Source organism: Oryza brachyantha, chromosome 9 (assembly GCF_000231095.2).
Source record: "Oryza brachyantha chromosome 9, ObraRS2, whole genome shotgun sequence".
NCBI classification, from domain to species: domain Eukaryota; kingdom Viridiplantae; phylum Streptophyta; class Magnoliopsida; order Poales; family Poaceae; genus Oryza; species Oryza brachyantha.
In genome coordinates this window covers 12,635,601-12,651,287 of record NC_023171.2, presented here as the reverse complement: position 1 = coordinate 12,651,287, position 15,687 = coordinate 12,635,601, and the positions used below count along the sequence as shown (strand labels likewise).

General features: G+C 40.6%; 1 protein-coding gene across 1 annotated transcript; it reads left to right on the top strand.

The window, feature by feature from the left end:
• Positions 1-6,749: 6,749 nt before the first annotated feature.
• On the top strand, positions 6,750-8,541 carry LOC102721106 (UDP-glucuronate 4-epimerase 6-like). The gene has a single exon (XM_006660743.3). The coding sequence runs from the start codon at positions 6,955-6,957 to the stop codon at positions 8,431-8,433; it is 1,479 nt and encodes a 492-aa protein (XP_006660806.1). The 5' UTR covers positions 6,750-6,954; the 3' UTR covers positions 8,434-8,541.
• Positions 8,542-15,687: the final 7,146 nt, after the last annotated feature.

The following is a 15,687-nucleotide window of genomic DNA, read 5'->3' as shown; positions in this document are numbered from 1 at the left end:
ATTAGAGGGGGTGGGAGCAGAGACGTTGCTCTCAGTCTCAGCTCACTCTGTCACTGCCCTGTGACTGCCACTCTGGCATGCACGTTGCCCCTCGATTAGTCGATTGTTAGCTGCTGCAAATTAATATAATTCTCTCCATGTAACTAAGCTAAGCTAGATTGACAATACATGCATGCATTGGTCTTAAGCTACGCAGAGTCGCAGAGAGAGAGAGAGAGAGAATCCATGTGAATTGTGAAGCGAGCATACGATCGCTATGGCGTTGCTCTCGGCCACCGACACATCCAGAAACGCCGGCCATGGCTGGCCTACGTGCCTTGAGATTGTCTACATGTTCATATGCAGGGGCGGAATCAGGCGTGGGATAACTTGGGTTTAAGCCTCACGTCTGGTTGAAAAAATATATTAGAAAAGTACTAAATTTTGGGTAAAATTTATCAAAAAATATATACTTAATTGTTGAGCCTTAGACTTAGGAATTTTATGGTTTCACCCCTATTCATATGCATGTCCCACAAAGAAAAAAAATCGTATTTTTCTCTTTCCATTTGTTCTAGAAAAACTTCAACTTTTATAGTAGTTAATTATAATACATTGTTCGGTGTATTTGTTTACTATCTTTAAAAGTATTTTAAGTTACTAAAAATTTTCTGGATGCTTTGGAAGGAAAGGAACGCGAGAGTGTTTGACCAAACCAGTCGTTCGAGCGTGCAGTGGTTTCGGGCTTTCAAGGAAGAAGCTCGGGTGTGGTCAGCAGCTGAATTCTTTCAGGAACCTCAAGGCATAGGCTGACGGGCTCAGGAAGCTGAGGGCTGTCCTCGTTTTATTTTTGTTTCTCTCCCAGCTGCGTTTCAGCAGCTGGCCTGGACTCTTTGGCCAGGTTTTTCCCTTTTGTCTTGACTTGTATACTTGTTTATCCTAGTCTTAATAAAATCAGGGCACCGTTCTTTGGTTGCCCCGGCAAAAAAAATACTAAAAATTTTAGTGCAAAATTCTGGTTCCTCGAGATACTAATTTTTTAGACAAAAAATATGATACCTTAGAATATTTTTTCAAAAATGTTAAAAAAACTCTTGTTTGTTAAATAGGGGAATAAACAGTAGTGCATTAAAGTGTACTAAAATAAGGAATAATTGTATTAGAGTTTTTTTAAAAAATAAAAATATCTTAGTTTTTTTAGCTTTGTATTAATAGGTATAAGATGAAGTATTTTTTTAGTGCTGGTACGTGAGAACGACGACCGTAAGACAGTACCGGCTTTTGTATCTTACGATGGGAGCTGGGTACTGTGCTGTTGTCTACTCTGATATAATTCATTAATTAATTAATCATACCCAGCCTTGCTGCTGGACCTGTCTGTCATGTGGCAGATACTACTAAACCATGGTCTGCTCATGCTGACTAATGAGTGATCCAGTTGTAATTTTTCTTTTCTTTTGAGTTATCCATGTGATCAGCTATAGGGACCAATCTGCAATTATTTAATCTTTTGAGGCCCATCTTGTAAACTTCTGCCAGTTTGTTTTGATAGTTGAACTCGATGAGCGTCTATTCTGTCACCATCACGGTCCATTCCTTTCAGCTTATCAGCTGAATTATTAATTGATGTCAATTAGTTGAGAACTTTTATGGTATTTATTAGGTTTACAGAGGTACCGAACGATGAAGCAACATGAACACATACAAAAGACAGAGGTGATGTATGGAAATAAAATTATCGCCATTAATGGTAATGACATAATTAATTAGTGAATACCATAATGAACAAGAAGTAAATTAAAGAAACATTAAGACACAAATTTACCATGGATGAAGATTGATAGCTGATAGTTGTCCCCCAAAATTACGACATGTCTAGTAAACATTCTGAACCTATGGCTAATGTAAATTTGTAAAAATGTTTTAGTAAATAGGATCAAAATCATGTTACTATATTTAGAGAAATAAATGTTGTTTAACATATGCGTCAATCCCTGCGCTTACCCCCACTAGTTGGGATCATGATCGTTTGAATGGCCATGTGCTCTACAATCTATCCCTTGTGATGGTCCGGCGATATGGATTATGGATAAGGTCATGTTCTTCATGACCTCAAAAAGATGACAGAATATTTCATATTATTGTAGGAAAAATTTAAGTCTAGAAATACCACACAGTATTCCGTTTTTATTGTAGAGTCGTGCTACGTGTGACGTGGGGGGTGGAGCAGATAAATGGTTATCACCCCAATCTTTTCGTTTATGTTTATTTGATTTTTAGACTTGAATTTAATAGATTTTTTTACCATCCTTGAAAAGATACCTCAAGGTAATACATTTTTTAGTGTAAAAATATAGTACCTTAAGGTACATGGTACCTTGAGATACCAAAAATTTGTACTAAAGTTCTTGTTATCTTGAGGTACTTTTTAATAATGGTAAAAAATGTTGATTTTGAGTTTTTCGACCATAGTTTATCTTACAACCTTCGTTTTTGATCACTAATAATACATATATACAACTTTTATTCATAAATTATTTTTCATTTACAAATATATTATTTGGATTTTTTTTCTCATGCTTTTAGGTAGTACTCTAGAGATTTTGACGAACATGAGTGCTTTCGGTTGTTTTTTCAGTTTTCAATAAGCTTCATTATAAACACCGGTGTATCGAGGTACCGGTACCTCAAGTAAAAAAAATGATAGGAGTAAAACTCATTCTTCACCGGTACCTCGAAATACTAAATTGTTTCTCATCATAATCTAACGATCGGAAACGATTTGATACCGCGAGGTACTGATAACTTAAGGTACAAAAGAGGTACAAAAGGAAAGATGAAGTAAAATTCAAGGTTTTAGGTATGGAACTATTTATTTTTTACATGGTAACCCCAACCCCAGTAAAAACTTATAAATAAAATTTTTACATAAATATCTTTATCATTCTAAAACAAATGCTATAAAATATACTATGATTAAGAAACAACGGACCAACTCTAAAAATTAAATTTTACGGTGCTTTCAAAACAACCAGGTCATATGCCGGCTGTGCCCATGCAAAGAGTAAATGGATCAATCCATGTAATGCGCGCGCCGGGCGGCCGCGTCTAGCTACTTCTCACTGTGCGCCATAAATTCCACCGCTCCTCTCATCGACTCCTTTCCTTAGGACTGGTTTAGATTGTAATTTTTTAAAAACATCGCATTAAATTTTTAAACATATATTTAAGGTACTAAATGTAATTTAATTAGAAAATAAATTTCATATTCCGCATGAAAACCACGAGACGAAGCTTTTAAGTCTAATTAATTCGCCATAAGCACATATAGGTTACTGTAGCACTTATGACTAATCACGTCTTAATTAGGCTCAAAAGATTCGTCAAACAATTTTTCTCATAACTATGTAATTAGTTTTAATATCCATATATATTTAATGCTTCATTTAGATATCCAAAGATTCGCCGTGATGTTTTTGGAACTAAACGTGTCCTTAGATCGGATTGGATCAGAATATACATTATGATGCATCTCATCGATCCGTAGAATGTAACAGGTTGACCTGTCCATCTGTTCATCCATCGATCGAGCTCCCAGCTAGCTACTCTGTCTGCTGCCATGAACAGTTAACTGCACATCGCGATATCTCTAATCTCGTACGTGTTCTCGAAGCGATCCAGGACGCCAGTTAATTAAACCAAAGCAAATCGAGGTGGTCGTCTCCTAAGCAAATGTGTGTGTGTGTGAGGCACAGTATTGCAGGTATACCATGAATCATGATGATGTTACTGTGTAAATACAGTCCTGCTTCTGGTAGATTGCCTTCCCTTATTTTTTTCTTCAGTGACAAATGAACGATCGATCAAATTAATTGAAGGACACGACGCCTGCACTGATCATCTGCAACAACACATGCATGATCGATCTCAAATCGATCATGGGAAGTTACTTCATCTAACCAACATCATTTACTCTCGACTCGATCGATCGAGGCGCTATTTAGTTACCTGTTCATTGAATTCGCGGAGGCCAGATCAATCAATCAAATCGCCATTAATTACATTGTTAGGGTCACGTCCGTCTTTTCGTTTCTGCTTCAATTTATAAGGCAAAATTTAAATTTTTCATCTTAAATTTAGAGGTTTTTCATCGAAACTTATTTCTCAGCATTGGTTTCTAGATCACTAAATATGCGAATATAAAAGTTTTATTCATAGATTATTGTTCATTTATAAATATATGTTTGGCTTTTTTAAAGAGATTTACTTCGGTCCAACAAAAAGTATCTCGAGTTACTGGTACCTCACGGTACCGAATCGTTTTTTACCATTGGATTTAGCTGAGTAGGATGAACATTGTTAGATATAACAATTAGAAACGATTTTGTATCACGAGTTACCCGTACGTCGAAGTATTTTTTTTTTAAAACTAGAGTAAATCGCTTTTCTAAATGATCACCCCATAATCCAGACACTGCTTCACTGCGTGTACTAGTGCAGTCAGTAGCCAAGGAGAGAACGAGCTAGGTAGGGAGAAGATGGAAGGAAACCGACGTTATGGCGCGGTGAGAAAGACGGCACGAGTTCTCGCCCCCCATCCCATCCATGATCATCTCGCCTCATTCGCTCGCCCGCAGCAGATCACATGCGTTTGACAACGACCCCGAGATAGATGAGATCGATATGATGTGCCACCACCGATGAAGCACCGACGCCACGCGCCCCCATGCATGCTAAGCTCCGGCGGCCGGAAACCTCGCGCGCGCCGCCGGCGAGGCGATCAAAACCGCCGGTCGATTAGGCCGGCCAACCATTTGACCTCGCCATGCCACATTGCCACATGGGCATGTTTCCTAGCTAGTATTAACTATGTTTCAGTTTTCCTATATTTGTATAAATACTAATTACTAATTAATATATCTAATGAATATATATGTGTATATATATACACGTATATATATTAATAAGATGTGTAATACTAGAGCATATCATGTTAATACAAATGATTGGAACAGTGTAATTGATATGTGTACTTACTTATACTAGGCCATTCCCAACCATAAAACTATGAAGTACTCCCTACATCCCAAATTAATTACCATATAAAAGAAAAAGAGAAATATCAAATTAATTATCATATAAGATAAGAGAGCATACTATACATTAATTGTAATTGTAGTGTAAAAACTCCTTTGGTTCACAAGCGCATTAAATGCTTACATGCAACTATCCAATTAGCTTTGGTGTGATTCGCAAATTCCAATCTTGCGTGTATGCATGTAGCTTGGGATGTGTGACTCTAGCTTTTTCAATGCTAATTAAATAGATTCTTGGTCTTTGTATCCAAACCTTATATGATGATCAATTTAAGATGGAGAGAGTAGTTTTTATACTTATCATGTTATATAGACACTATGTGTAGAAACTATGTATTTAATGGATATTATATTTAAATTAAATTCTCATCCAATCATTTCTCTTCTCTCTTATTTTATCCACCTACCACCTTGTTTTTGTTTTTGGTTCTTGTTTAGAGATGATTTCTTGCATGACAAATGGTTTCTTCATTTTTTTTCCTCTCTCCACATTAACTCCCTTGCCATATGAGATATTTCCTTATGTGGCAATATATTTAATGCTGAAAACTAGATGACATGGAGACTTGGGGATGACCTTATGTGAGTGTGTCTAAATAGCGGTCAATCTCGACTTTAGGATTTAAACTTTGACCCTTAATTAATTTTAAACAGTTCGATTAGTGAAAAAAGTTATATATATATATAGTCTAGGTACGGTGAGTTGTAACTCACGGGCTGCTCCATGAGTCGGGGTCCAAAAACATATCAATCACCTCTAAATTTCGATTTATATGGCTCACTAGATTCTTTTTATCAAAATCTTATAGCACGAAAAAAAATTCGCAACTCACCTTAGATACTAAAAGGTACCAAATTTTATATAAAAAATAGTGATATCTCTTGGTACCTTCTCGATGATGGAAAAAAACTTAAAAAAATATGAACACCATGACTTGAAAAACAAGTTGCAGTTCCGCCACACCAGAGGTAATTGTTTGCTTTTTTAAGAAAAAGCCAAACGATATATTTATAAAAAAATATTATAAATAAAATTTTTATATACATGTTTTTTACGAACTAAAGACTGAAAAATAAACTTAAATAAAAAACCCCAAAACTAATTCTAAATTAATAATTAAAAATATGATTTATAAACCTAAATATAATCAAAAAGATAAATAGAAAAGATGAGGGTGAACGAGCCTAACCAGCCCCTGCACAGTGCTAGTCTGCCTGACTACCTAGTGCCCAATCCCATGCATAGGAGGAGGACGGGCCACTCCCACTACTAACGTGATAGAAGTTTTTTAACACACGAGTGTATATACATCCGTTGCTTATATGTTATCTAAATAGTTATTAAAAAATATAGAAAAGAATTGATAATATAGTTTGATATGAGTTATATCACTTCACCAATATGCAAGTTTAAATTTAACTTCTACAAGTTGTAGCAAAAATAACAAAAATAATTATGAATATGCGTATACTTAGTTTTAGTTTTATTTATTTTTGCTATAACTAGTAGAAGTTTAACTCATATTAATCTATTTTGTTAATTTTTTTATATTTTTAATAACTATTTAGATGACATACAAAACATACGGTATACGCTAAAAACTGTTTTCGCTACTAACGTCCCAACTTGCGACGAGACGACCAACCCAAACCGCGGGTGACGATGATGCTGCGATCTTACCGAATTTCGCCTGCTTCTTCCGCTCCTGCGATCTCACCCGAATTCCTCACTCGTTTCCCCCGTTCACTGCCACCTCCCCCTTTATAACCTTCCAAGTGTTCGTCCATTGTCTCCTCAGCTAGCTAGCCATCGCTCCAAGCTCTCTAGCTAGTAGCTACGCCTACGCGACGCGGCGAGGACGAGACGAAGGCGGCGGCGATGCCGGCAGACGCGGCGGCGAAGGGGATGAAGCTGGAGAGGTACGCGAGCGGCGGGGCGATGCTGCTGCTGCTGCGGCGGGCGAGCGGCGGCAAGATCGTGTCGGCGTCGTCGCACCTGCTGTTCCGCGCCACCGTGCTGGCCACGCTGGGGCTCGTGTTCCTCTTCACGTTCCACTACCCGTCGCTGCTGTCGCGCTCGTTCAGTTTGTCCGGCGGCGGTGGTGACGGGGGGCCGGCGCATGCCTCGCACCGGAGCCTGCTCATGTCGTCATCGTCGTCGTACTCGGCGTCGGCGGCGTACGGGGGCGCCGCGTGGGAGAAGGAGGTGAGGAAGAGCGCGAAGCCGAGGAAGGACGGGGGGATCGCCGTGCTGGTCACCGGCGCGGCCGGGTTCGTCGGCACGCACTGCTCGCTCGCGCTCAGGGCGCGCGGCGACGGCGTGCTTGGCCTCGACAACTTCAACTCCTACTACGACCCGGAGCTGAAGCGCGCGCGGCAGAGGCTCCTCGCCGACCGCGGCGTCCTCGTGCTCGACGCCGACATCAACGACGGCCTCCTGCTCGAGAAGCTGTTCGACCTGGTGCCCTTCACGCACGTGCTGCATCTGGCGGCGCAGGCTGGCGTGCGCTACGCGATGGAGGCGCCGCAGACGTACGTCGCGTCCAACGTCGCCGGGCTGGTGAGCGTGTTCGAGGTCGCCGCCAAGCACGCCGACCCGCAGCCGGCGATCGTCTGGGCGTCGTCCTCGTCGGTGTACGGCCTCAACACCGACGCGCCCTTCTCCGAGGACCACCGCACCGACCGCCCGGCGTCGCTGTACGCGGCGACCAAGAAGGCCGGCGAGGCCATCGCGCACACGTACAACCACATCTACGGCCTCTCCATCACCGGCCTCCGCTTCTTCACCGTCTACGGTCCATGGGGCCGCCCCGACATGGCCTACTTCTTCTTCACCAAGAGCATCGTCTCCGGCGAGCCCATCACGCTCTTCCGCGCCGCCGACGGCGCCGACGCCCGCCGCGACTTCACCTACATCGACGACGTCGTCAAGGGCTGCCTCGGCGCGCTCGACACCTCCGGCAAGAGCACCGGCTCCAAGTCCGGCAAGAAGTCCGGCCCGGCTCCCCTCCGCGTCTACAACCTCGGCAACACCTCCCCCGTGCCCGTCACCCGCATGGTCGCCATCCTCGAGAAGCTCCTCGGTAAGAAGGCCAACAAGCGCATCGTCACCATGCCCAGCAACGGCGACGTGCCCTTCACCCACGCCAACGTCACCCACGCCGCGCACGACTTCGGCTACCGCCCCACCACCTCCCTCGACGCCGGACTCCGGCACTTCGTCACCTGGTTCGTCGACTACTACAAGCTCAAGCTCGACATCCCCAAGCTCACCAAACCCGCCGGCGCCGACAAGCCCTCCTCCTCCTCCTCCTCCTCCAAGAAGAAGAAGGCCACGGCCATGGCGGCATCGTCATGAACCTGAACAGCACACCACCACACCAAGTGTGTATTCCATAGCTAGTTCTTGGAGGCTCCTGTCTGTAACCTTGTAAGTGCTTATTATTTAAGCCCCTATTAATTTCTTCTTCTTCTTCTTCTTCTTCTTCTTGAGATGTTAATTTAGTGATTAGAAAGAAGGGAATAATGGTGGAAAAGCCAGCAAGTGATAGGATGGGTGCAAATAACTATTGGTAGATAAATATGAGGGGTGGTATAGAGATGTTGATAAGATCAAACACTTGAGGAGCCAGGACAGAAGAAAGATGAAGTCACTGGCTTCCTTCCCAATCAAAATGCCAAAAAAATGTCTCCTTTTTCTGCTCTTCTTGTTCCTTTCTTTACAGTGTCACTTGTTTTGTTCTTGTTCATCTGGTGATGTAAGCCATATCAACATGCTGTTGTGGATGAAGCTCAATCCAGTCCAATCCAACCCAATCCAATCCAATCCACATCATGCAGCTCATCTGCAAGAAAGAATTTCAGTTCTACACTCCTACCTCCATTTCTCAAAAGGAAAAACCACAGCTTGTGCAGATTCAGGACCTGCCTCTACATTTCAGTGAGGCTCATCAACCAGGGACATTTACTATTTGTGTAGTGTAGTGTGTGTGTGTGATCACTGAATCACATGGGCAGCTAGCTGGTTGGTGAGTGAGTGAGTGAGGGGATCATCAGCATGGTCCAATTTGCTGCTCATTTTTAGCATCTTTGATGGGCAGCAGCATGAGCGCACATTGGTGAAGGCCGCTGCTGCTTGCCGTTTCAGAGGGTGGCGCTCTGCCAGTTCGGCCACTGTTTGTGAGATTTTGTGCTTGGAGACTTCGATGCAAATGTGTACAACGAAGAAAGAAGAATTTTTTGCCGTCAATCTGTGTGTATTTGAGCTCCAAAATTCAACTGAATGTCGGCACGATGTCACGAGGCTACAGTTTGCACATTTGCAGCGTCAGGATAGCCACCATCTTCACTCGTTCATGGAGTAGTAACTGAATGTCTGAATGAATGAATGACAGATTGACAACCGACTTTTTTTGTTTATGGTGAGTAACAATCATCTAGTTGTGGATAGTTGATAGAGACACCGCATAGTGCCTGCAATTTTGCCGTTTTCCAAGTAATTAAACACATGATTATATATAACTCATATTATCGGAAGCTAATTGAAAATTTAGTGTTTGGTTTTATAACCAAATTTAGCGGTTTTCTTCGTCACTTTTGTATTTAAAAATCAAATTTGATGCGAATTTTGCTGGTTGAGTAGAGATTAGAGGGTAGCAGAGAAGCTGAACCTTGGATTCCTTATAAGCCTTATTTATTCGCACTGGCAATCTGTCCATATTGGCCCCCTTTCTGAACCATCTATCATGCATTCGTGCTGCTAGCATTCTAGGACGATTCTTTTGTCCATTCCTGCCTTTACACCACAGCTGTTTCTTTGCATGGGCCATCAGATTCCAGTGATGTAAGTGCTGTTGCATATTTTGCTAGACTTGTGCTACATGATCCAAAGAACAGCAGAGAAAAACATCATTGTACTCTGTGAAAAATTGTATATGCTGCAGATTCCAGTGATGTAGTGTTGTTGCATATTCTACTTGACTTGTCGTGCTACATGAATACATAATCCAAAATGAGAAGAGAACACATCATTGTACTCAGTGAAAATGTGTATATTCAGCAGGCAAAAATCTGTCCTCCTTGTCGATATATGCCTTTCTTTCTTCTCTCTGAATCAATTTGGTTGTACTTGCATTTCACAAGAAAACCATCTAGCGTGGTCCTTATGGCATTTTGTTGGTCTAATCAGATATCTCATAAGACATTTTCTAACGCGGCATTGGACAATATTTTCTGACTATAGTTTTCAGTACACACCACTGAACCAAAACTATGGTCCGGTATAAAGCTTGGGATATAAATACGTCGGCATCTAGATGGTTCTAAGCTCCAAACAATGCATTGAACACGGATAGTATGTAGGACCAGAGAGAATCCATCTCATAAATTATTCAGAGAGCAACAAATAATATAAACTAGGAATAGATGATTCATTATGATAAATGCATGTACTTAACAAGCCTGAATTGATGATGAAAGAGGTCTGTCTATACAACAGTCTGGTGATCTTGTTCAGGAGCAGCATAAACAGAATTATTTGTGAGCAGCAAAGCACCTTGTAATGCATTTGTGAAATGAACAATGGGTTAAAGTTATTGGATTGTCTTTCTTGCTACAGGCTCTCGTTGCTTGGCTTTTTCCTGAAAAAACCAAACGGCATATATGTAAATAAAAAATAGTTTATAAACAAAATCAAAAATTATGAATATAATTTTTATATACGTTTTCTTAACGATTTAAAAAGTAAATGCTGAAAAATAAACTACGATAAACAATCCCAGAATCATCTCCGAACTCCAAACTTAAAATTGAAAATTTAAATTTTGTCCTATAAGCATAAGTAGAAGTGAAAAAATGAGTTTGGCAAAGTTCAGGTCATAAGATTAGTTTTTCCTTGTTATTAAATTATCTTAAAAACATTAGTAGACATTTGGACTCTGCAACTTTACAGCTAATAAATAAATTTTACCAAACTGTTCAGAAATCTCTGCACTGTGCACTTTGGTCTGCTACCTGGGCCCTTGTGTGTCTATGACATGTGGGTTATCCGTTGTCTATGACACGTGGGTCCTTATGTGTCTATGACATGTAGGCCTAATGACAAATATGTTAGCATCGTTTCTAAAGGTGGCAAAAAATTAATTATTCCCTACTGCTTGAAGCTAGTGCTACAGTGTCTTAGTACATAGTACTACTGCACAAGATGTAAGTCTGGTCCCAGTGACTTAGGTAAGCATCACACTGAGACAATCTTTGACTTGCATTGGAATGGCGTTAGACCAGAAAAATGGACCTAATCCAGATTGTTGGTCTCCCAGTGGCCTCTTCACCACTTGCAAAACGTTGGCTACTTTAATTAATTAATTCCATCATGCGCTGAGTTGATGAGCCTCCATTTCAACTCTTGCTGACTATTGGTTTAGGTTTAGTAACATGCATGTTCCCATCAGTCCAGCTTTGTTACTAGTTGATTGCTGCGTTTCAGTCTGTGTGTCAGCTTCTTCAGAAACCGGTGTGTATGCATATCTGGATTGTGATATGTGTGTGGCCATCTGCCGGACCCATTATATTGAAAAAAAATCAATTATTTTCAGTAAACCTGTGGATTTCAGAAAAGAAAAGGAGAAGTCCATGACGTCGGCCATGGCCATGGTCTGCGTCCACAGTTTCAGAGATGATATAAGAAAAATCACAGTAAATATCACGCATTTCTGAGTTCTGAAGACGTCAAAGAACAAAGCATATAACACATCATAAATTTCACAGCTAAAACAATGGACAACTGTGATAACTTTGGCATCAAATCTTGAACAGAATGGCACCGGCTGCATGGCCCCAGAACATTGAACGTAAACCATGGGTGGAACTTTCCCCTCGATGTAAGTTTTGACAGCAAAAATTGTTATGTGGGCTAACCTAGCAGTATCACTATCCATGTGGTAGCCTCATCTAGATTTATTGACGGAGTACTTGGCACCACCACGGGTGGTGTCTAACGTAAGATACTTCCGTGAAGGTGCGTTCTCATCAATACGAGGAGCGACTAAATTGTCTTTTTTAATGACATATTTATAAATTAAAAATAATTTATGAATATAATTTTTATACATATATTCTTAGCAATATAATAGCCAAGGCTAAAAATAAGCTGTGATGAAAAAACCTTAAAATCAACTCCTATATAAGGTTGAAGATTCAAATTTTGGCTTATAAACATAAACAGAAGCGAAAAGATAAAATCAATGGCACACAAACTCAACCATGCTCTTATAGGGCATTTTTATCGTTCTTGAAAAATATCTCAAGTACTAAGAATTTTAATATAAATTTTTGGTATCTCAAGTTACAATGTATCTCAAGGTATCACACTATTTACACTAAAAAAGATAGTATCTTGAGTTACTTTTTCAAAGATGATAAAAAAAGTTCGCTCTAAGGAAGCAATCTTCACTCTTCACGCTCTTGAGGTTGTCATGGCGGAGGCCTGGCATCTCTCTGAGAGCATATACAATAGCAGACTATAAGCCAGCTATAAGTAAAGAGATAAGAGAAGAGAGAAGAAAGATATGCTACTAATTTGTAGCTAGCTACAGAACGAGATCCAAGACACAGTTTGTATATGACTGGTGAGACATGATAGTATATATTTTGTAGTTAACTATTATTGTATGAATTGATTATTAGATTAACTATATACGAGTTAAAGCCAGTAGTTAGTTATACTATTGAACTTGCTCTTATATGGCATGCATCACTGTAGCCTTGTTTGGCTCGCATCACTGTAACCTGTAGCCTGTTTGGCTCCACCCGAGCAGGTTCGAACCCACCCAGCTATCATCAAGCAAGCGCGCGGTGCGATGGAGTAGCGAAGCGCGCGCTGACTCGGGCCAACGCTGACCCGGCCCGCTCGGGCGAACCGTGGCCCACTTGGGAGGAGACGGACGAAGTCACAGGCCCAGTCGGGCGAGCGCGCGGCGTGGGCCGTCGGCCTGGCACAGTGACGGACGAAAAATTGCGCTGGAACACTATTCAGTAAAGATATACAACAAACAAACTTATTTGATAGCATGACATCTATTTAAATTTTTAAATAAAAAATTATGATGTACAACATCATCAAACTTCTAACTCGAAAATAAAAGTAACCATTTATGTTTTATACTATAAATTAATATATATTATTTACTATTATTTATCTAAGCATGTCATATAATAGTTACGTATTTTCAAAATGTAAATTAGTAAGACTATAGTACCCATCAAGGAAAAAAATAGTGTATATGTTATGGACTATGTCAGTGTATTATCAGCCGTAGAGGTGCTACTACACCAGCCTCTTTGCTACCGTGCCATGTTGCTACGGACCATGCGCACAAGAACAATTTGAGCTGCCAACCTCGCTGATGCTTATGCGAAAAACTTTATCTCGTGTATATAATCTATCATAATATAGAAATAGTATATTAAATCTTATTTATCCTAAATTGCTGATACTTACGATGGAAATAAATTAATTATGTATAGAAGATTTAAGAAGGAAAAAAATCTTAACCAGTGATCATTTCTTGATAAAATGTTTGTTTTCTATATCAAAGGTTTTTGCTATAAGGAAACATCTCCCTACCAGAGAAAAAGAGAATCTTAGATCGTTAAACTGTGCCATAGGGAAAGAGATCTAGATAGTTAAACTGCATATAAATTCTTTTGACCGTCAGACGTGTAGAAACTCTTCTAATATAAAAATATTATATCAAATCTTATTTATCACAAAATAATCAAGTATAAGATAAATGAAGGAAACCAAATACTTAATTAAGGATCCTTTTCATGATAGGGTGTTATCTTTTCATATCAATGGTTTTTTTATAGATGGAAACATGTACGTGTCATAGGAGAGAGGTTGATCTGGATAGATAAACCGTATTAAAACGAGTTGGCGTATATATGTTTCTTCTCTCCGCCCTCTCTTCCCCGTACGCGACGCGACAGCCGGCCGACGAGCTCCCCCCTCCGCCCGCGCTCGTTCCGCCGAGGACGACGGGCTTCTCCTCCTCCCCACCGCCTGCGCTGATCTCCCGCGAGCAGGGGCGTCGTCGTCCTCGGTGAGCATCCATCCATCCGTCCAGATCCTATTTTCTCGTCTCGTTTCTCTATGCACGCGCTCTATTTTTTTCTCTCTTCTGGAATCTGCGTCATGAACCCTAGATAGGTTGTCTTCTGGATCTGGCTTAATTTGCCTTGATAATAACAGGTTCTTTTTGTTCCCAAAAAGTTTGGAGGTGTCCCGCAATAGATCAGCCCCTGTGGCGGCCGGAGAGGGAGAGGGAGAGGGGGAGGGCTTCGTCTGTTCCTGCTTCAGCTAGGGCGCCATGGCTTCCGCTCCGACGACAGGTACGAACGACGAGGTCCAATGCAGCGTATGTTCAAATCGCTAGTTTGAGGACTTTCGACTCACACCATGTCTTTCCAGCACGAGTTTACAACTTCTAAATGCGATTAACTTAACGTTCACCTTGCAGCAAGATTATAATTTGAAGGCTATCAACTCATGTGCTTGCTTGCATGCCACTATGTTTTGTTCTCATCATAGCTGCGATATATTTCAGATGGGCCGATTGATTCAGTGGCCAAAAGGAAGGGCTCTCCATGCCAACAAGATGGTGATTTTCAAGATGATAAACGACCAAGATCATCTGTGGACCTTCCAGAGGTATAAAACAGTAGTAATCCAATGCCTACAGACATGCGAATTAGTTGTGGATCACAACTAGGAATATATAGGTAGGAGTTATGTGGTGGGAATGTGAACATTAGTGTGAAGCATTCATTTGGCTTATGACTGGATGGTACATGGAATTAAAGCAAATTCATTGCCAAATTCACTCTCTCCAAGATAAACTTATCTATGCTTTGATGCACAACTATGCACTATCACTGGCTTCAGGATTCATGCTAAAAAACATCAATCTATGCTTCCTAAATCCTAAGTCCAATGTTAGTTATAGGGTTGAATGGCAATCTTTCTATATAATTCTATTTTGAATATTCTCTGATGCTTGTTAATGAAAGACATCTTTTGTTACAAAGTGTAGGATTGAATCACATCTGCTTCAATACTGGATAGAAAGATATGGATGGTCCGGATAAATGTGCGAAATAAGACATTTGTACAAACTTACCCTTTGCTGTTGATAACTAATTTTTCTTTGAGAATCTCAAAATTTTCTAAAAGACAAGTACTGAAGAAAAATCCCCACATATTATTATGCAGGGGTATTCATTTATCTGGTCTATCCATTCTATGTTTGCCACAAAATATTCAGATACAGTATACTTACCCTGTACAGAGCATACATACTTATTTCCAGTTCCTTGCTATTTTGTCATCCTTAGCTAATAGTATCATATTGCACAGTCTAACAACATGAATTCATGAAATCACACTTGTTGACTGCACATGCCTATTTCTACTGATCATTACTAACCACTGTCTGGAAAAGGACATGTGCAATATTCCATATGAAGTTCCCGCTTTCCAGTCCACCTACCACAGCTACACACATCTTCGCATTGCTTTCATGATTCCAGTGCCACTGTTCTCACATTGCTTTGC

Bases quoted from the DNA above. Each gene is read 5' to 3' on its own strand.
- LOC102721106 (XM_006660743.3), top strand. From the start codon at position 6,955: ATGCCGGCAGACGCGGCGGCGAAGGGGATGAAGCTGGAGAGGTACGCG.